Source organism: Tursiops truncatus, chromosome 1 (assembly GCF_011762595.2).
Source record: "Tursiops truncatus isolate mTurTru1 chromosome 1, mTurTru1.mat.Y, whole genome shotgun sequence".
Classification (NCBI taxonomy): Eukaryota; Metazoa; Chordata; class Mammalia; order Artiodactyla; family Delphinidae; genus Tursiops; species Tursiops truncatus.
In genome coordinates this window covers 165,925,343-165,946,925 of record NC_047034.1, presented here as the reverse complement: position 1 = coordinate 165,946,925, position 21,583 = coordinate 165,925,343, and the positions used below count along the sequence as shown (strand labels likewise).

Genomic DNA, 21,583 nt, shown 5'->3' with positions numbered 1-21,583 from the left:
TTTGGGAACAATCTAGTGCCTAGAAATCACCTAGTGCAAGAAGTGGAGAGAGGTTTATTTAAAACAGATTCCTGGGTTTCACTGCCAGAGATTCTGACGTAGTGGGTCTGAGTTAGGGACCAGAAATTCAATGTTGACGGAGTCTCCCTGGGAGATTCTGATGCAGATGGTCCAGGGACCACACTGTGAGATGTCCAGCAGAAACTTCAAGGTCAGCACAAGACTCCTCTGGGTGCTCCCCTACCCTTATCTTGGCATCCCTCCTTTTTCCTCCCTTTCTGATATTCCATATTCCCGACTCTCCTTCTCCCTGTGCCCAGAGACCCCATGGCGCATTACAGGCCTCCCAGGCTCTGTTCCTGCTCTTTTCTCCACCTGGCGGGACCCTCCCTACCTTCCTTTGCTCTGCCCCATCTCCCCCACGAGGCTTCATCACACCTCCCCTTCCTTAGTCTCCCATCCCCAAAAGGCTCATCTTTCGGGAGTCTGCTGATGTGTCACCTCTTTATGAAATCTTCCCTAACCATAGGCAAGTTTCTTTATTGCAAAATGAGGATGAAAAGCAAACCAGAAATTTATGTAAGGAGCATTGCAGGCACTCAATACACAGCAGCTGCTGTTTTTATATGGCTTGACCTTGGGCAGGTGAGTTTCTGTATCTCTAAAATGATAAGAGCTCTTAGGCCAAGCACTGTATTAAAATATACAATAATATACCCATTATTTTCCTCATTTTACATTTGAGGGAAGTGAGGCAAAGAGGGATTAAGAAACCTGTCCAAGGTCACCCAGCTAGAAATTGGTAGTACTTGGATTTGAACTGAGGCATTAGGTCCTCAGCTGTAATCATCATGTTACACTGACTTCCATTGTTATGAGGCTCCAATGAAATAATAACTACCAGGACTCTGGCACAGGGCCTGGCATGTGGTAGGTGCTCAATAAATGCTAGAGACTGAATTGAATTGAAAGGTTTCTATGTCCAGGGAGAGGGGGAAAAATTACCCCTTTGAGGCTTTGCTGATCATGATGTTTCATGCTTTTTATTTGACAATACTCAACAGCTTAAGATCTCTAAAGAGAATGGGATATAGGAACAAAATTCAGAATGGTATTCCAAGTTTGGTAGGTGCAAATCCTGTCAATCTACTTCAATGGGGGTAACTGTGGGTTTTAACTTCAGAACATTAAGATGGTGCAGGGAAACTGGGGAAGGATAGGCACAGGGTAGCTATCTGGTTCCAGCCATCCCACTCCCCTGCCCCTGGCTTCTGAATCTCTCTCTGTCACTCTGTATCACTGGCACCTCCAATGCTGAATCTCTCCCCATGAACAACTAAGGAAGATTCAATCTAAGAAGGACTCAGCGGAAGAAATATTGATACTTGGGTGTTAATTTCCAATTAAGGTGCCATATGGAATGGAAACCCATCCACCTGACTCCAAATTCTCTTTCAACTCAGGTCATTAATCTCATCTACCCTCTTTTAAGCTCCATACAAAACTTACATAGACCAGAAAGCCTCCCGCTTTGAGCCTGGGGTCTTCCTACAGAGTCAGGCAGCTTTCTGCCTGACTTGCATCAATGGGGAAACCTGTGGTCACATTCTTTCCAACATGGATGAACTGTGAAAATATACTAAGTGAGGTCTTGTTCCATTTTACACAGCTGCCCAGCTTTGGGTGGCTCAGAGGTCAAGAAAACAGCAGCAAAAAAGAATGCTGAACAATTCTATTGATTGAAACAAAACCCAAGATATCAGGACTAACGCAACTCTCAGGAAAAATAAAAAAGACAATTCCAGTTGGGTTACAGGACATAAAAGATAACAAGAGTTGCCACCAAACAAGACTAAGAGGCTTTCCCGAAATGGACGACTTTCTGAAATGCTTGCCGAAAGTCTTCGTTAAACACAGTATAGATTATTGGATTGATGAGGGAGTTTAGATAGCCCAGCCAGGTGAAAAAGTCAGAAAGGGCTGGGTGGATCCAGCAGGAGTCCCGGCAGATGGGGAGGACCAGAGATGCAACAAAGAAGGGCAGCCAGCAGATGATAAAGGCGCCCAGAATGATCCCCAGGGTTTTAGTGGCTTTCCTCTCTCGGGCAGCAGAAATCCTCTGGCGCTCCAGGACACTATCCGCAAGCTTGATCTTCACGTGGTTAAAAAAGAGAGGGGAGCCGGCGGAATGAGAGTGCCCCTCGTGAAGGCTGGGATTGAGCGAGCAGAGCGAGGACCCCGCAGAGCCCGTGATGAGACGGGCTGTGGTAAAGCGCTTCCCGTAGAGGGGTGGCGGATTCAGGATGCGGTTCCGGGCGGCCGTGTAGATCCGGCCACAGAGGATGATGAGCAACACAGACGGGAAGTAGAAGGCCCCACAGGTGCAATAGATGGTGTAGGAGATCTGAGAAGTGTTCACCAGGCAGTCCGACATCTCTTCCTGAGCTTTGGCCTGCCGCCAAAAGAGCGGTGGGATGGAGATGCAGATGGAGATGGCCCAGACGATGGCAATCATGGCGACAGCACGGCCTGCTGTCCGGCGTTTACTATACTCCAAGGCATCAGTGATGGCCCAGTACCTGTCCAGAGCAATGACACAGAGATGCAGGATGGAGGCTGTGCAGCACGTGATGTCAGAAGACAGCCAGATGTCACACAGGAGTTGGCCAAAGCTCCAGGTGTGGGTCGTGGTATATGCGATGCTGATGGGCATGACCAAGATGGAAACTAAGAGGTCAGTCACGGCCAGGGAGCCAATGAGATAGTTGGCTGGGGTGTGGAGCTTCCTGGTCAGGAAGATGGTGGTAAGCACAAAGGCGTTGGAAAGGACTGTGGCCAGTGTGATGATGGAAAGGACCACAGCAAGAGAAATCTTGAGGGCTTGGAGGGTCCCTGCATCCCAAGCCCCTGGGGTTTCTGTGGCATTCAGGGATCTGTTGGGAGCTCCCTGCAGAAGGCCTTCCACTGACTGGTTTGGTGGGGACATTGTAGGTGGCTCTCTCTTCCCACAGACTTTCACACATGCAGCTACTTCCTTCACAGTTGTTCTGCTCACAGAATAAGGTCATCCTTCTGTTTCACGCTGGTGGGAGGCAGCCATCAGAACAGACCCCAGTGAAAAGACCTCAAAACCTGACTATTTAAAGAACATTGAGGTGACTACCACCTAGTAGTTAAAGGTCTTTCCTAAACCAGATGAATCCCAAGATGTCTCACTGTTCTGGAACTTTGCCCAGCAACTGGTCAGGCCTAGCGGACACATGCTAGATTTGTTAGACATTTATCAGGATATCAAAACAGTGTAGGCAGTGCTCTGGAATTCTTGCCTTTGGCATTTTGGCTCCTTCCAAAGCTTGAGAGATAAATGTGTTTAATGAGAACTTCAGAATAATTTCCTCCATCCTATGCTGAGAAGATTCTGGCTTTCAGGTCGCCTCTGGGGAGCTTTTTTTTTTTTTTTTTAATTTATTAATTTATTTATTTTGGGCTGTGTTTGGGTCTTCGTTGCTGCACCTGGGCTTTCTCTAGTTGCACGAGAGGGGGCTACTCTTTGTTGCGGTGGGCGGGCTTCTCATTGCTGTGGCTTCTCTTGTTGTGGAGCACGGGCTCTAGAGCACAGCCTCAGTAGTTGTGGCGCACGGGCTTAGTTGCTCCGCTGCATGTGGGATCTTCCCGGACCAGGGATCGAACCCGTGTCTTCTGCATTGGCAGGCAGATTCTTAACCACTGTGCCACCAGGCAAGTCCCCTCTGGGGAGCTTTTAAAACTAGAGACAAAAAGAAGTACCAGCTGATTCAGAGAGGCAGTGCAGTCAACAGCTCCCAATTTTCTCAGGTTCGTCTGGACGTGTCATGAGGTACTTAACTTTGGTTCCTGTCCCACTGAACGTCTGGAGCCCAAACAGACAAAACATTCCGGTTACCAAGACTTGAAGAATGCATGAGCTGGGGGAAGGCAAAACAAAGAGATCACTGTGGGTTCATCGAGGAGGGCACGTGTTCAGAAGTTCTGGGGGTTAAGGAAAAAAAAAGTAGAGTTGGGCTCTAGAAGGACAATTTAGACACTTGAGATTAACTCTAAGATTAAAAGGATACTGTTTAGTGTTGGCAGCGGTGCAGCGTAACTGGCACTCTCACAAGTGTGAGGAGAATCCAGGGGAGCGCGACGTGCCCACCCCCCAATCCCCAGAGGGGGCAAAGTGTCACAGCTGCTGGAAGCATCACAGGCTTGTTACAAGGACATGAAACCAGTTCTGTAAATTGTGAATCAGAAATCATCCTATTTATTCAGCAACAATGGAAACTAAACAAAATAACTACACACACACACACATACAAACACAGAGGCCACTTGGAAAGATACCAAATTGTTACAGTTTATTTCTCTACAAATTGGGGAGGGGGGCAGTGAACTTTCTTCTATTCATATGAATTTTCCAAATTTCCTAGAGTGAGCATGCATGACTCAAAACCAAACCAAACCAAACCACCTTTTTGTTAAGCAAAGAAATGAACTGCCAAAATAAAAACCCCAGAGCATTTTTCATGGTGAAAGTTCAAATCCAGAAAATACATTTGGCTTTCCACATGAAAACTGGAAATTTAGTCACAAAAAATATCTTAAAGAATCATTTTCTTTTCTCCTCTGTGTCTCGGGACTTGAATCTGGGTTTCAGCATTTAGGACAGAGGCAAGTCCTGGGGTCTGAAGTCCATGGGGCCTGGCAGGCAGCCCCTGGGTATATGGGGTTGGCAAGAAGAATGCCAAGACCCCTTAGCCTCGTCCACAGCCCCCACTGTGTCTCCCCCTGCCTTGCGTGGAATCCTACAACTCCACCAGGAATCCCTATGATTCATTTTATCTCTTCCAGGTCAGCTTAGCAAACAGGTCTTGCCCTAAAAGCATTCACAGCCCAGCAAGGGAAGCAGACATGTAGCTTCAAAGACCCTGAGATGGAGCTGGCAAGACAGAATATATATATATACACATGTACTTTAAAAAAATGTGATCATAATTATTATGTATGAATTTGTTTCATAGTTTGTATGTTTATTTATTTATTTATTTATTCATTATTATTATTTTTTAGGCCACGCTGTGGGGCATGCGGGATCTTAGTTCCCCAACCAGGGATCGAATCCATGACCCTGCATTGGGAGCACGGAATCTTAACCACTGGACCACCAGGGAAGTCCCCTGTTTTTCCTTTTTTAAATAATTTTATTCATTTTTATTTATTTATTTTTGGTTGCATTGGGTCTTCGTTGCTGCACGTGGGCTTTCTCTAGTTGCAGTGAGCGGGGGCTACTCTCCATTGGGGTGCGCGGGCTTCTCATTGCGGTGGCTTCTCTTGTTGTGGAGCAAGGGCTCTAGGCACGCGGGCTTCAGGAGTTGTGGCGCACAGGCTCAGTATTTGTGGTGCGTGGGCTTAGTTGCTCTATGGCAGGTGGGATCTTCCCGGACCAGGGATCGAACCCGTGTCCCCTGCATTGGCGGGCGGATTCTTTTTTTTTTTGCGGTACGCGGTCCTCTCACTGCTGTGGCCTCTCCCATTGCAGAGCACAGGCTCTGGACGCGCAGGCTCAGCGGCCGTGGCTCACAGGCCCAGCCGCTCCGTGGCATGCGGGAGCCTCCCGGACCGGGGCACGAACCCATGTTCCCTGCATCGGCAGGCGGACTCCCAACCACTGCGCCACCAGGGAAGCCCTGGCACGCGGATTCTTAACCACTGTGCCAGCAGGGAAGTCCGCACAATATCATTCTTAAGGCCTGTGTATTGTTCTACTGGCTGCCTACATTAAGGAGAAGGGTTTCAGTAGTCAAGGTCGGAAGGGATGGCATTCCTGGTGGCTGGAAAGGCAAGAGTAAAGGCCCAGAGGCTGGAGTGCAGAGAGCAGAGGTGGGCAGGGGACAGTGCTCAGGCGGTGGCTGGCACCGGGCATGGGAGGTAGCAGGGCACAGGGGAGGGTTTGGCTTGGACTGGGGCAATCTGGGCTCTAATCCTTATTCTACCCCAGCCTTCCTGTATGACTTTGGGCAAGTCCTTAGGTCTCAGATTTCTTCCCGAAACAGGAGCCACCCCACATGGCACCCAGGGCTGCCGTGGAGCTTTCATTGCTCTGGGCAAGGTCGGCCTTTGAAACCCACTAAAAGGCTGAGAAGTGTCAAGAATCATTATCATCCTACTTCCTTCATTCTGCTTGGCTCAGGGCTTTGTTGGGAAGGTTCAGTCTATGCCTATTGATTGACTGATTTAAAACATTAAGAAGCTAAATGTGCAATGTGGTAGTTTCCCTCCCACTTCCCAAAATCATGCTTCGTCTTTAAAAAATATCTGCCTCGAGGAGGGGAAACAGCTTCAGTTTAAGAAAACCCATCTTAAGCTACCTGCTCTAAAACATTCCCAAAGTTTGAGGAATATTATCATACTATCTTTCATGGGGCTCTTGGTATGTTCCAGGCACTGAGTTAGCCCTGGGGCCAACTCCACCTAGGACCCCTAACCTACAAATAAACCAATCAGTGCTCAGAAAGGTGAAGTCACCTGCCCAAGGTCGTCCACGTGCAAGTGGAAAAACCGGGTCCAGGGCCAGCTCTGAAATTTCCACGCTTCTCCACACTGCCTCAGTTCAGGAAGCAAAGCCTGAAGGCATGTTTGCTTCTAGGAGAGAAGCTGGTTTGGGATCTCACGGTGGTAAGTGAAAACAGTGACTCCCTCCTGCCACCCCAGCCCTCTCCTTGCCTCGTGCTCCTCCCCAAAGGCCTATTTCCTCCCACTTCCGTTCACAGGGAAAATGTGAAGTCGGGCTGGACTGCTTGGAATTTTCTTCCCTCCAGACGGTCTGGGTGAGCGAGGTGCCGTCATTTCTCAAGGAAGGCTGGTGTGCTTGCCCCACAAACCCTGGCGGTCACTCCTTGGGTTCCAGGGATTCCAATGACCTCATTCCAGTGAAAGGCGTGGGCTCAGAAAGGCCTGAGAGGCTGGTGGGTGACATCTTGGGAAGAAGGACGGGGTGGATTGCCTCGGGCAGGAATGCTGGGCTGGAGCTCTGCAGGAATTCACACGATTCTGGGGCTATCTCCTGACTGCCATCTTTCTCCAACTGGAACAAATTTGGGGGAATTTCCCACAATCCAGCTACATTTGAAGATACAGACTACGGCTCTAGAGTCAACCACCTCTTTCCCATCACATTTCAAATAATAAGATAAAAAATACAAATTCAAACAACAGTGAGATACTATCTTCATCCAGCAGATAGGTAAAAAATTTTAATCTGATCACGTCATGTCAGTTTGGTAAAGATGTGGCCCAACAGGAATTGTCACCTCCCACTAGCAGAGTATAAATTAGAGGAGCCTTGTTAGCAAACAATTTGGCCTTATGCCGTAAATCTAAAAATGTAATGACTACCTCACAACCCAGTAATTTCACTCCCAGGTATATAAGACAGAGAAACTCTTTGATGTGTTCCCCAGCAGAGAGGAACGAGAATAGTTAAGGTAGTACTGACTGTAACAGCAAACAACTGGAAACCACCCAATCGTCCATCAGCAGCAGAATGGCAGAATGTGGCATATTCCTATGACGGGTGCTACAGAGAAGCAAGACTGAGTAAACCAAAGCACACGCATCAAAATGGATGATTCTCACAAACATAACAGTGCCAACGTCAAAAACATGCCAGAAGAAACAAACTGTTTAAGGATATTAACATATGTGGCAAAGCCATAAGGAAAAGCAAGGAAATGTTAAATATAAAATTCAGGGGAAGGGCTTCCCTGGTGGCGCAGTGGTTGAGAGTCCGCTGCCGATGCAGGGGACGCGGGTTCGTGCCCCGGTCCAGGAAGATCCCACATGCCGCGGAGCGGCTGGGCCCGTGAGCCATGGCCGCTGAGCCTGCGCGTCCGGAGCCTGTGCTCCGCAACGGGACAGGCCGCAACAGTGAGAGGCCCACGTACGGCAAAAAAAAAAAAAAAAAAATTCAGGGGAATTTCTTGGTGGTCCAGTGGTTAAGACTCAGGTCTTTCGCTGCAGGGGGCCCAAGTTTGATCCCTGGTTGGGGAACTAAGATCCCGCAAGCCGCGTGGTGCGGCCAAAAATAAGTAAATAAATAAAAAATAAAGGGACTTCCCTGGCGGCACAGTGGTTAAGAATCTGACTGCCAATGCAAGGGACAAATGTTTAATCCCTGGTCCGGGAACATCTCACATGCCGCGGAGTAACTAAGCCCGTGTGCCACAACTACTGAGCCTGTGCGCTGCAACCACTGAAGCCCGCGTGCCTAGAGTCCGTGCTCTGCAACAAGAAAAGCCACCACGATGAGAAGCCTGCGCACTGCAACAAAGAGTAGCCCCCACTTGCTGCAACTAGAGCAAGCCTCTGTGCAGCAAAGAAGACCCAACGAAGCCAAAAATAAATAAAATAATTAAAAATAATAATAATAAAATAAAATTCAGGATAGTGGTTACCACTAGAGGGGAAAAGAAGAGGGGATGTAATCATCGTGGAAGGTATCAGTGATGTTCTGGTTTTTAAGGTGGAGGTAAGTACATGGAGGTTTATTGTTAGTCTTTAATCTGTAAGTATGTTTTATATATATATTTATATACACTCTTTTGTAGGGAAGGATATATCTGTAATTCTTCTTAATTTTGTACATTATAAAAAAAGAGAACCCCACTACCAGCACTGATACATTGATTCTGATACATTAATACCTATCCGTACATCCTGGTTCCAAAGATCTGGGTTCTGATCCCATCTCTGCCACTGACCAGCAGGGTAATCATGGGCAAGACATGATTTCTCTTTGACCCTCAGTTTCTTCATTGGTAAAATGGGAACATTAGCATGGCTGTGCTGCCCCAAAGGGGTGTTTAGTAGTTCCAGTAAGATCATGTATGTGATGTGCTGTAACTGTAGCATCCTGAACAAATGTAACCATGGTAACAGAGCTGGAGGGAGTGGCTAAAAGCATACATTTTAGGTCAGGCAGGCTCAGACCCCAATCCCCGTTTCTCCTCTTCCTCACTGTGGCCATTGGGTAAGTCACTCAGTGATGGAGGTGATACTTCATACCTCACCGGAGTTCGGGGAGAACTGGTAAGAACATGGACCCAAATGCCCAACATAGTAAATGATGACTTCTCTGGTTTCTCTAGGACGTATCCAACCATGTTCAGGTCTCCAGGCAACAAGGTCTCTTCCCTCACTAGAAACAAGGCATCACTGTCCGCTTTAGTGAGTGATGTCTGTCATTGTCAGAACTACCAGCCATACCAGGGAGCTTCTCCCCTGCCCACCACACTTCTGAGAGCCCTCACAGCAGCAGCAAGGACCCTCCTCAGCCTCTCCAGAGCCCAGCAGCATCTTCCCTGGAATCCAGATCACACAGATTCTAGCCATACCATGCATCCTCCAGCTCCAGCATCTCTGCAGAGGGATGGAGGAGAAAAAGCAGGCAGACAGACCTGGGTCCCAATCCCTACTTGGTCCACAGACCACCTCTGACCACAGCTGACTGGACCAGGGTGGACATGTGAGTCAAAACAAGCCAGCAGATTCTCTCTGGGGAATTTAGATTGGAGGTTGTAAGCAGCTGGGTGGATAGATGATGGAGGGGAAGCAACTTGAAAGCTAAGGATGCTGGGGCGAGAGTCAGGTCACAGCCATGACCAAAGCCAGGGCAAGTGGTGGCGGGGAGCAGAAAAGCCGTAAGTAAACAAACCAAAAACACAAAGCAAAACAAAAACAGGTCTGCAGAGAGAGGCGGGAGAATGGAGCAGAGAAAGGAGCAGAGAGAGAGGGGAACCACCTGCCCTAGGAGAGGAGGAAGGAGCCTTCCAAGCCCAGTGATACTCCTTATCCTTATATGTCCATGAGCAGCCCCTAGACCCAGGAAACTTCATTTGTAGCAACTTGCACTTTTCCTAGTTGAGTCAGTTCAAATGGACACACCAGGCCCTGAGAAAGAAATCAGACAGAGGATTTTCAGTTCCTTCCCACCAAACAATCCCTACTGTGGGATGGAGGCAAGTCATTTCACCTCCTGCGCTTTTCTTCCCATCTGTAAATGGGGTCCCAGCACCTTTTTCCCAGAACTGCTATGTGGATTCCAGGAAGGCACAGTGGCTGCCATACCACAGGTGCCCTTTTTATCACTCTTAACTAAGGCTTCCTCCAGACTGCAGGAAGATCAGTCACCTCCCCTTTCGGAAGGATCTTTAACTAAGCGAGTCGTAAAACCTTGCCAGAAACAAACAGGATGTATGGGCTTAATGTATTCTCAGAAGCCAGTCCCATCCTTTTGGAGGAAGGAAAAAAAAAACAAGGCTGTGATAGATTTTGTTTGTTTGTTTTTTTGCGGTACGCGGGCCTCTCACTGTTGTGGCCTCTCCCGTTGCGGAGCACAGGCTCCAGACGAGCAGGCAGGCCCAGCAGCCACGGCTCACGGGCCCAGCCGCTCCGCGGCATGTGGGATCTTCCCGGACCGGGGCACGAATCCGTGTCCCCTGCATCAGCAGGCGGACTCTCAACCACTGCGCCACCAGGGAAGCCCTGTGATAAAGATTTGTTGCAGTAGAATCAATCCCCCACAGAGGAATTCATGCCTGTTCTTTCTCTGGAAGCTGTGTGGTACGGATGAGTGCGCCCTGGATGGGCAAATCCTCCACAAATCTGAGAATGATTTCCACAAAGTACATCCACAGCTGTTATTTCATCTCATTCTCTCTATCTCATGGGACCTCCCACAGTCTGAGTCTTCTCTGTAAAATCAGGGTATCAAGTCTATCTCCCGGGGGTGTCATGCGAGTGAAATAAAGAGAGGAAGACTGAGAAGTTTTAATGTGTGTTTCTATCAATCAATCAGTCTCTCTATCTGTAAATGAATGCAAGTTTTGAAATTTAATCAGTTTCTTGAGCAAGTCAACCTTTCACCTCAGTTTCTCCAATTATAAAATCTGGAAAATGTCAAAAAATAAAAAGTAGCCAAGGGACTTCCCTGGCAGTCCAGTGGTTGGGACTCCATGCTTCCAGTGCAGGGGGCACGGGTTCGATCTCTGGTCAGGGAACTAGGATCCCACATGCCTCATGGCTAAAAAAAACAAACAAACAAGTAGCCAAACCTCTGACCCAGAACTTCTACTCCCAGTTATATACCCAGTAAAAACATGTACAGCTGTTCACCAAAAGGCATGTGCAAGAATTGTTCATAACAGGAACTTCCCTGGTGGTGCAGTGGTTAAGAATCCGCCTGCCAATGCAGGGGACACGGGTTCGATCCCTGGTCTAGGAAGATCCCACGTGCTGCGGAGCAACTGAGCCTGTGCACCACAACTACTGAGCCTGTGCGCCACAACTACTGAAGCCCACACGCCTAGAGCCTGTGCTCCACAACCAGAGAAGCCACCGAAATGAGAAGCCCGCGCACCGCAGGGAAGAGTAGCCCCCTCTTGCTGCAGCTACAGAAAGCCCGCGTGCAGCAACGAAGACCCAACACAGCCAAAAAGTAAAAATAAATAAATAATAATTAATTTAAAAAAATGATATAATCCAATCTAATCAGCTGAGATTGCTAAGGCCTAGAGAGGTGGGTGTCTTGCCCAAGATCACAAAGTTCCACCTTTCTCCTAGCTCAGCTCAATGCTTCCACTACCCCATGCTGCCTCCATCTTACCCTGTCAAGACGAGGTGTATATTTCCTTGCTCCTGGATTCTGGGCTCAGCATGGACTTGCTATGGCCAACAGAGTGAGGCAGAGGTGACAGTGAACTGATTCCAAATCTAGTCAAGACGCTGTGCATGTTTCCCCTTGCACTCTGCCATCTCCGTGAGAAGAACGTGTGTGGGCTAGCCACCGGTCCCAAGAGGAGGAGACAAACATGTGGAGCAGAGTTGCTCACACTAAAGGCCCCAGCAAATCCCCACAGAGAACAGAGCTCCTCAGCTGATGGGTAGATGCATGTGTGAGCCCAGCTAAAATAGCAGAAATGCCCAGCCCATTTCAGATTAAGTCAGTCAATCTCCAGATGCATGAGTTGTAGTAATAAATGTTATTGTTTTAATCCACTGAGTTTGAGGGTGGCTTGTTACACAGCCATAGCTGACTGATACAGTCCCCTCTTTCACTGAATTACTAAACTCTATCAGTTCCACTGCCGAAAGCTAACTCTGCCTTGGCTCTTTTCCTTCTTCTCTATCCCTGTTGCCACTGTCTTGTTTCAGGCCAAAATTTTCTCGGCTTAAATGGTCTCCCTGCCTCAACTCCTTTCCATTCTGTTACCACATCACACCCGGAATCCTCCTTTTAACTAAAAGTCTGACCATGTCACTCCCTTAAAACCCTACAGTGGCTCCCACTGCGCCCGGGATTAGGTCTCAGCTCCATGGCTTGGTTTAAGAGACGCTTCATGAACTGGTCTTTAATTACATTTCCAGCATCACCTCTGAACCTAGCTGGCTGTGGCCTTCACACTGTAGCCGCACAGATCTGCGTGTTTTTCCGCCAGCATCCTGCTGCCATTCCCATGTCCCAGTGCTGTTTCCTGCTCTATACCTTTGTCTCTGTCTGGAAATTAAGTCACCCTTCAGGACTAAGCTCTGGCACCTCCCCATGAAGTCTTATCTAAGCTTTCCCCAGGACAGCTTCCTCAGGGTTAGATACCCCTCTTCTGGATGCCCACAGCCGCACAGCACTGTCTCCATCACTGGACATTGAGTGCAGGGACCATATCTTATTTAGCTCCTATAGCCCTGACAGCTGGCCCAGAGCAAGAGGTCAATAAGTGTTTATAAAAGGCTCCATGAACTGGTGAGGAATGGGCCCTGAGAAATGGACTGAGAGATGGGAGCCCTGGGCTTTAGCTTGGTTCTGCTACTAATTCTCTGTGACCTTACAAAAGACAGTTCCTCGTCTGGGCCTCAGTTTCTCTATCTTGAAAATGAGAGGGTTGGACCAGATCAGAGAGTCTCTTGCTGTGCATCAGAATCACCTGGGGGAACTTTAAAAAAATACAAATGCTGTTAAACAAACAAACAAACAAACAGATGTCCAGGCTTCAACCCCTGAGGGGTAGAGCCCAGACACTGTAATTGTTCAAAGCTCCCCACATGTTTCTAGGGTGTAGCCAGGTTTGGAAGCCACTGGTCTGGATGATCTCTGGTTATCTTCATCACCGGCAAGCTTGTTATCTTTAAAAAGTCAAAGACAGGTAAAGCTTGTTTCCAAAGCCTTTGTAACAGTTAGGGAAACATGAAACTCCAACCCCTTCCTACTTTCAGCCTTGCGCTGGGTCAATTACCAGCCTTCAACAGGGAAGGGACCACCTTGAATGACTAAATGCATTGTACAAAGGCTCTCACTGAATTCTCCCATGCTTGTGAGAAAGAGGGCAAAGAAGTTTTAAACTCTCACCATCTGCCCCTAAGACTACTCCTTGGGGCAGAGTTGTTTTCCCCACTTTACAGATGAAGAAACTGAGATCCACAGAGGTGAAATGACTAGCCCAAGGCCACATAGGCAATACGTGGCACAGCTGGGATTCAGAGCCAGCGCTGAGAAACTCTAGAATAGTCACTATTGGCCACATGCGGGCATTGAGAGCTTGAAATGTGGCCACTGAGATGTGCTGCTTTAAGTGTAAAACAGCCTGGGTTTCAAAGACTTAGTTCAAACAAGAACGTAAAATATCTCATTAATAATTTTTATATCAGTTACATGATAATACCTTGGATATATTGAGTAAGTAAAATATATAATTGAAATTAATTTCACTTTTTTAAAACGTGGCTACCTCTAAATTTTCTAGATCTAAAATTACATTTGTGGCCTGAATTGTATTCCTGTTGGATAGCACCGCTCTAGAACCGGTCTTTACAACAGGGGTGATATCGCCCCCTAGGGGTCATTTTGGGACTCTGTTTTCATGAAACAGTGCAATCCCAGGAAGGGGTTGGGACAGTACCCGGTGCTGTGTGGGCAAGGGCTGGAATAGCAGTAGTAGTAAATTAATGACCAACATTATTAAGAGCTTACTATGTGCCAGGCAGGTTTTTTTTTTTTTTTAATATTTATTTATTTATTTGTCTGTGCCGGGTATTAGTTGCAGTGTATGGGATCTTTTTAGTTGTGGCATGCGAGCTCTTAGTTGTGGCATGCAGGATCTAGTTCCCTGATCAGGGATCTAACCTGGGCCCCCTGCATTGGGAGCGCGGAGTCTTAACCACTGGACCACCAGGGAAGTCCCAGGCATTGTTCTAAGCACTTCCCCTATGTCAACTCATTTAAGTCCGACCACAACCCTCTGAAGTTGGTGCTATTATAGTAATTTCCCAGGGAAGGGATCTGAAGCTCAGAGAATTGGCTTGCCTAAGACCCCAAAGCTAGGGCACTATAGATCTAGAATTGGAAACTGGCTTGCTCAATTCCAAGCTCCATCACTCATAAAAGGTGCCGAGTCAAGTCAGTTCCACTCCCTTATGCATTCACAAATATTTAACCATATGTGCCGGCTCACATTCAAAAAATCTCTGCTGGGTCCCTGTTATGAGCTGGGCTCCATCACTCTCACCTGAATGGGGTCTCTCTCTGCCAGGTCCAGTGATGGGAGGGTGCACAGACACCTTCAGCCCGCACTCAGCACGCAATCTTCTGCCTGTTTTTCCAGCATGGCCCAAAGAGAAAGGTGGGAAGGTGGTTAAGAATGTGCACATGCATTACCGAAGATCTTATTTAAAATGCAGACTCTGGGCTTTCCTCGGTGGCGCAGTGGTTAAGAATCCGCCTGCAGGGGACATGGGTTTAAGCCCTGGCCCGGGAAGATCCCACATGCCGCGGAGCAACTAAGCCCGTGTGCCACAACTACTGAGCCTGCGCTCTGGAGCCCGCGATCCACAACTACTGAAGCCCGCGTGCCACAACTACTGAAGCCTGCGCACCTAGAGCCCGTGCTCCACAACAAGAGAAGCCACTGCAATGAGAAACCCGCGCACTGCAACAAAGGGTAGCCCCCGCTCGCCGCAACTAGAGAAGGCCAGCGCGCAGCAACAAAGACCCAACGCAGCCAAAAATAAATAAAATAAAATAAAAATAAATAAATGTATAAAATGCAGATTCTGATTCTGGGGGTCTGGAGCAGGACCTGAGAGTCTGCATTTCAGAGAGGCTCCCAGGTGATCTGCTGCTCCACTGACCACACTGAGTTGTGTGAGGGGTGATAGTAATGTCAGCCCTGGGATTCAAGAAGGATCTCAGAGTGTCACAGCAGGAAGGATTCTTAGGCATCATCCACTCCAACTCCCTGATGGTGCCGATAGGGAGAGAAAGGGTAAGACACTTGCCCAAGGTCACACCGTGAATTACAGGCAGAGACCAAGTCTTCAGACTCCCATCCATGCTCCTTTCCATCCACTGTCTCCTGTTTGCAGCAGCATCCAGGACAGGAGTATCCAGACGCTCTCATGCCCATTTCACACCATACGCTTTTGGTATTTTCAAATTCTCTCCCCGCCTCCCATCTGAGTTTCCATCCTAGGGGAGCAATCCTGGGAGCAGAGTGGCAGGACAGACCACACTCTGCAAGAAACTTTAAGGGCTGCACCCCCTGGTCCTGGAGCTCAACCTGCCCCTCCCTGCCAGATGCTACACATCTGGGTCCCCAGAAAGCACTTGAGCCGATGGAGTGAAACTGTTTTCAGGACGGAGGAGAGGCTGTCTTCTCCAGACTGGATGCGCAGGGTACTAACAACAGGAATTCATTTCCTAGAAATTAAACACTGAATTTGTTGGTGTTTACGGGATTCATCACCTGCTTTCCCTGCTGGGAGGCATAATACAGCCGTGATTAGAACATAAGCTTTGGAGTCAGATAGTGCTTTGGAGTTAGGTAGACTGAACTTGTTTCCCAGCTCTGCCATTTATTAGCTCTGCGACCTTGGGCAAGTTACTCAACCTGTCCGAGCCTGTTTCCTCATCCGTTCAATAGCGAATTACTTAAAGCCTTTCACAGGAATTCCCTGGTTGTCCAGTGGTTAGGACTCCGCGCTTCCATTGCAGGAGGCATGGGTTCATCAATCCCTGATTGGGGAAGTAAGATCCCACAAGCTGCGCTGCGCAGCAAAAAAAAAAAAAAAAAAAAGGCCTATCACATGTTGCCAAGAGCAACACAGATGTGGACCCTGCTCTTAGGGAGACACCATGGCCCTGGGGAAACCTCCTGGGACCTGGGACCACAGAGGATGACAGTGGTGCATGCAGGGAACCACGGGAAAGTAGGGGGGACATGTAAGCTGCGGCAGCCCTAAGATCCCCAGGTGAAAGTGGCTTTGAAGCTGAGCACTGGAGGACAAATAGAATTAGCAAGTGAAGAGGACCTGGGGCCAGTGACACCTATTCCACGGGACTACAGCTTGGGAAAACCTTCCCTGCCATGCACCCCAAATCCCTTTTCTTCATTTCCTGTTGCTCACCTGTACAGAGATTGCACAGGCCAGGCCTCTCCTCTCATCCTCCTGTTGACCTGCGCTCAGCAAGAGACCCCACCTCCAGTTTGGCTGAGACCTCCTCCTGTGCTTCTCTCACTCCTCTGAGCCTTTGCACGGGCTATTCCCGCTTCCTGGAATGCCCTTCCTCTTGTCTCCTCCACCCTCTCTGGAGGTTCCTCTGGACCCTAGGGATGGAATTGATCATCCCTCCTCCCTGTCCCACTGGTGTCCTTATTACACATCACACTGGACTGCCCTAGACTGGGCTCACTTGCTGACTGCCTGTCTCCCTGTTGGACTTGAGTTCCGGAAGGGAGGGGGACATGTGTGTCACGAAGCCCAGGGACCTGTGTGGGGTACCCTCTGCCTCATTCACCCACCCAACTATGATATCACCCTCGGGATCAAATTCAACTGTCTTCTCTTTGCGGAAACGTGTCTACTCCTTCCACCGAAGTGAGGTTGGCCTCTCTCCTCTGTGCCAGCCGGTACCTCATGACATTGTTCATACTGTACAGTTCTCATCATCCTGCATCCAGTGCTTGTGGGTCTCTCTCCCCACAAGATGGCAACTTCCTGGAGCAGAGTCCGCTTTTGTTCACAGCTGTATGTTTGGGGCTCAATACTTATAGTGGTTCTGCAGTGATTTACTCAAAGAATGAATGAAAGAAGCACACTGACAATTTTACCTTTGCTCCCCAACCCCGTGCTTTGTGCCTCTGGCCACAAATGTCCTTTGTTCATCCCTCCTGGATGTCTCATAGGGAACCCAAACTCAGCTGAGCCACTATCTTCCACCCTACCCCAGCTTTGCTTCCTTTGTAGGCATTATCCTGGTCTTACTCACCCATCCCCAACACTTGGAATCCTCCCTCCTTCCTTCTCTCCCCCAGCATTTAAACATTTATTTCCCTTTTAGGAATGAGGAAGCTGAGGCTCAGAAATGTAACGCAATTGGCTCAAGGTCACACAGCAAATAAATGGGCCTTGCTCTGGAGAGCCCGGACTCCCTAGCTACCTAGCCGGACTCTCACTCCCCCCACGGGTTCTGTCTCCTTTCCCCTGACTTCTCTACACACATTTGGGGCATCTGTGTCTTGGTTCAGGCTGTTCCTCTGCCTGGAAGAACAATGTTTCCCATTCCCCTTCCCACATATCTATTATAATCTGCTCTCTGAGGCCCTTCTCAAAGCTGCTTCCTCCAGGAAGCCTTCCTTGGTCAACTGGATGCAAAATCTCCATCCTTTGAACACTCTCCTGACTCCAGGTTTGTTTGTGCCTCTTACGCCTGTGCCTGGAAGCTCCTTGATGATCTATTTCCTCCCCACTCCAGTGACCAGAGCACAATAGGCTCACAATCAATATAGAGTAACTCTTCATGTAAGGCTCAAATGAGCCGAGGAGAAATAACAGCATTCCCTCTCTTCTGTTTAAAACTATCCAATGGCTCCCATCTCAGAATATAATCCAAAATCCTCACCATGGCCTGCAAGTCCCTACATGATTCACCCACTGCCCCCTCCAGGTACCTCTCTGACCTCATCTTTTACCAGCCCTCTCCTTAAATATCACCTCCTTGGCAAAGCTTTGACCAGACAACATAAAGTATCTCATCCTTTACTATATCACCCTGCTTCAAGCTCATTTTAGCATTTTACCATATCTGATATTTCATGCCTGTTTGTTTATTGCTTGTTTCCCCTGCCCCTCCCCACCCACGCACCTTCTGTCAGCTCATCACTATAACCCCAGGGCCTAGAACAGTGCCTGGCTGACAACAAACATGCATTTATGAGCCATGCGCACAGAGGGGATAACTAGAGCCAATGGGGTGGATGAGATCACCCAGGGAGAGCATCTTCTACGAGACAGGAGGGCCTGGGAGAGCAGAGCGGTTAATGGCTGTAGAAAGGAGGCTGAATCTGGAAAAACAACAGAGACCAAGAAGAAAAATACGACAGTGTTAAGTCACAGGAGCCAGGAGAAGACAGTGTTTCGAGGGGAAGGAGCGATCAGCAGAGAAAGTCAAAGACTGAACAGTGTTTGCTGAATTCAGCTTCCTGGAGGACACTGATGACCTTGGCACGCCCCTGCCCCTCTGCGGGCCTCGGGTGGAAGCCGTCTGTGCAAAGAGAGGGACCTCTCAGGTCCTGGGAATTCCCAGCTTTGAGAATCTGTATTTCTGCTCACATTCATATCACTCTTGCCAAAAAGAACAATCATCTACCTGTGGTCTAGGAGGGAAGGGATGACCCGGGGTATCCACCCTCATTATTTATCCATCAGGTAACTGACCAACTGAGGAAGCATCTCTGTATTTCTGGGCCTGTCCTAGGCACCATTAGGAGGGGAAGAGGCCCTAGGGCCTGCCAGTCATGTCCAGGTAGCCAGCCCCCTCCCTCCCATGCCATCCTCTAGTTCCTGGCTTCCTGATGCCTCCATGACAAAGGCCACCCACTTCTCCCCACCAGCTGGACAGACCAAAGGCTGTAGAAGGCCCAGCTGCCCAAATGGTTTTGCTGCCTACTGTTGGTTAAGAGTCCCTTGATGTCCTTGTGAGGAAAGCTTAGACCTTGGCCGTGGCTGCGCCACCCAGAAGACAGCAAAGACCCACGAGGTGCGGCCGATTAGAAAACCCTGGAAGCTGACCCCAAGGAAGAGAGTGAGAGGTTGCTCCTACCAACCAGAGCCGTGATGGCCACCAGTGCCAGGTGCTGTGCTGAGCAATGACCCTATCTGATTTGCACAGCAACCCTGTGAGGTGACCATTCTAATCCCTATTTCACATGGGAGGAAACCAAGGCTCAGAAGAGGTTAGGGCTTTCCCAAGCTCACACAGCTAGTAAACAGCCAAGCCCTGTTTGCTAATGCAGCCAGTCTGACTGAGAGCCCCTGCTCTTAACCCTTGAACCTCACCAGAGCTAGTGAGGCAAGGGGCTTCAGTCTTATATTCTTTTACAAGCAGTTTGACCTTGGGCAAGATTTATTCCCCACTCTCTGCATCTGCAATAAATCAGATTTCTTAGTGCCCTTCCATTTCTGACATTATGTAATTAACTGGGATTTGTACAGAACTCTACAGTTTATAAAAAGGCATTCATAAGGCATCTCATTTTTTTACCACAGATCCTGCAGGGTGGGAGAATTATCCTCTCCATTTGATAGATGTGCAAACTGAGGCTCGAAGAGACGCAGTGACCCGTGCAAGGTCACAAAGCAAGTCAGGGCCGCCGGGCTCCGGGTCTGGAAGCCGAGGCTCCACACTAGACGCTCCTCCAACTCCGCTCCAGAAAGGGGCGACCCTGCGGCGCTCGGACCTGGCCGGCAGGGGACGGCGCCCGGCTGCCCTCGGCCGCCAGGGGCCACGTGGGAGCGTCGCAGCCCCCCGCCCGAGGGGCGCCTCCCGCCCAACCAGATCTCCCAGAACGCGCGCCAGGGATCCCGCAACCGACCCCAGGCGCTGACTCGGTCCACCCTCCATCCTGGGGCTCCTGGGGCTCCGGGCCGCGCCCCCCGACGCTCCCCTCCGGCTGGACAGGTCCTCCGGGACCCCCTTACGGCGAGTGCCCCTCCCATCCGAAGGCGCCGAGAGACGGGACGCCCGGGCCAGCGGGGCGCCGACGAGGGCGCCGCCTCCCCTCCCAACTCCACCGGGACGGCCGCACTACGAGCAGCCGGGGCCCCGGCGCCACCCCGCCCCGCCCCACACCGGGAGGCACCGGGCTCCGAGCGCTTACCCCCTCCCGGACACGCAGGTGCGGACCGCGGGCTCACCCTCCCGGGTCCTCTTCCTCGCGCAGCGCCTCGTCTCCCCGCCGGCGACTGCCTCATCTCCGCCGTGACCCCCAGCCCAGCTCCGGGCGTCGCCCCCCCCCCCCCGCCGCCCCGGGGGCTCTTTCCTGGCCCGCGCCGTCTCGAGCCCCACCTCCCTGCGCCCTGCGGCTCCGGCTCCCCTCTCCCCTTCACGCGCCCGCCGCTCCTCCTCGCTCCCCTCCCCCAGCTCCTCCCCACACCCGCGAGGCTCCCTCCCTACTCTGCCCTCCGCCCGCCAGGAGGGAGGCTCGGCCCCTTCCTGTCCCGGCGGGGCGGCCGGGAGCTCCGAACCCCCGCCTCCGCCGTCGCCGCAGCCCCAGGCCCAGGGGTGGGTAGACGCTGAGGAAGGGAGGTGAGGAAGTCCGCAGCTCGATGCTCCCCGGTGCCCACCTGCAGGAGAGAGGACGGGCTGTGTCCGGAGTAGGGGGTGGTGAGAGGTGGGCCCTGCCCAGAGACCCTTGCTGAAAGCCTAGCCTCCCCCATCTGTCCCTGTCCCCTGTGCTTAGCCCTAGTTAGGTTTTTTTCCCTTCATTTAACAAATATTGATCTGTGGGTCAGGCATGTTCTAAGCACTGGGGACATAACAGTGAACAAAACGGATGTGGACCCGATGGAGCTTACATGAATGTAGTAAGTAGAACATACGAAGTGTTTATAGAGGTAAATAGGGTGGAGGAAAATGAAGCCGGGAAAGGAGATAGTGAGGTGCAGGCTTTGAACAGGGAGGTCAGGGGAGACCTTCCCGCGAAAGTGGCATCTGAGCAAAGACGAGAAGTGAGGGAGTGAGCCCTGCAGAAATACGGGGAAACCACGCACCAAGTGAGGGCAGCGAGGCAAGGGCAGTGATTAGCAGGAGTTGAGGTCGGAGGTGGGGGGAGGGGCAGCTGCCTCGCTCATTCGAACAGCGGATTCTGAGCAGGGGACCCAGCCCCCAGGTTACAGCAGGTGATGGGGGTGTGGAGAAGAATCTTCCTGGTTCTAAGAACCAGGGTTGGGAGAAGAGAGAAGACTTGAGCACAAAGAGGAACGACAGACGGAAGAGAAAGGTTCAGGAAGAGGCTCAGGGCTGGGCAGGGCCAAGTTTCATGCCCTCAGGGGGAGCGGGCCTTCTGTCCCTTTATGGGCTTTTTGTCTCCTTGTTCTTCATGTATTTCCAAGCCTTGTTATTAGGTGCATCCGCTGCTAGGATTGTTATATCATCTTCATGAACTGACTCTTCTGTCATTATGAAGTGACCCTCTGTCCCTGGCAACAGCTCTTGTCGTGAAGTCTCCTTAACTGGGTG

The 21,583-nt window shown here is 50.1% G+C and overlaps 1 protein-coding gene across 21 annotated transcripts; it reads right to left on the bottom strand.

Moving 5' to 3' along the window:
• Nucleotides 1-1,717: 1,717 nt before the first annotated feature.
• On the bottom strand, nucleotides 1,718-20,409 carry LOC109550454 (5-hydroxytryptamine receptor 1D). Of its 21 annotated transcripts, none has more exons than XM_073794490.1 (5): nucleotides 20,260-20,409; nucleotides 14,574-14,657; nucleotides 9,818-9,966; nucleotides 4,095-4,252; nucleotides 1,718-4,008 (listed from the first exon to the last, which is right to left on the bottom strand). In XM_073794490.1, exon 5 carries the CDS (start codon nucleotides 2,984-2,986, stop codon nucleotides 1,853-1,855), a length of 1,134 nt encoding a protein of 377 aa, XP_073650591.1. In that variant the 5' UTR covers nucleotides 2,987-4,008; nucleotides 4,095-4,252; nucleotides 9,818-9,966; nucleotides 14,574-14,657; nucleotides 20,260-20,409; the 3' UTR covers nucleotides 1,718-1,852. The 21 variants fall into 21 exon arrangements, with proteins under 21 accessions (XP_073650591.1, XP_073650577.1, XP_073650601.1 ...); XM_073794476.1 differs by having other exon boundaries at nucleotides 20,223-20,366; XM_073794500.1 differs by lacking the exon at nucleotides 20,260-20,409 and adding an exon at nucleotides 19,607-19,925.
• Nucleotides 20,410-21,583: the final 1,174 nt, after the last annotated feature.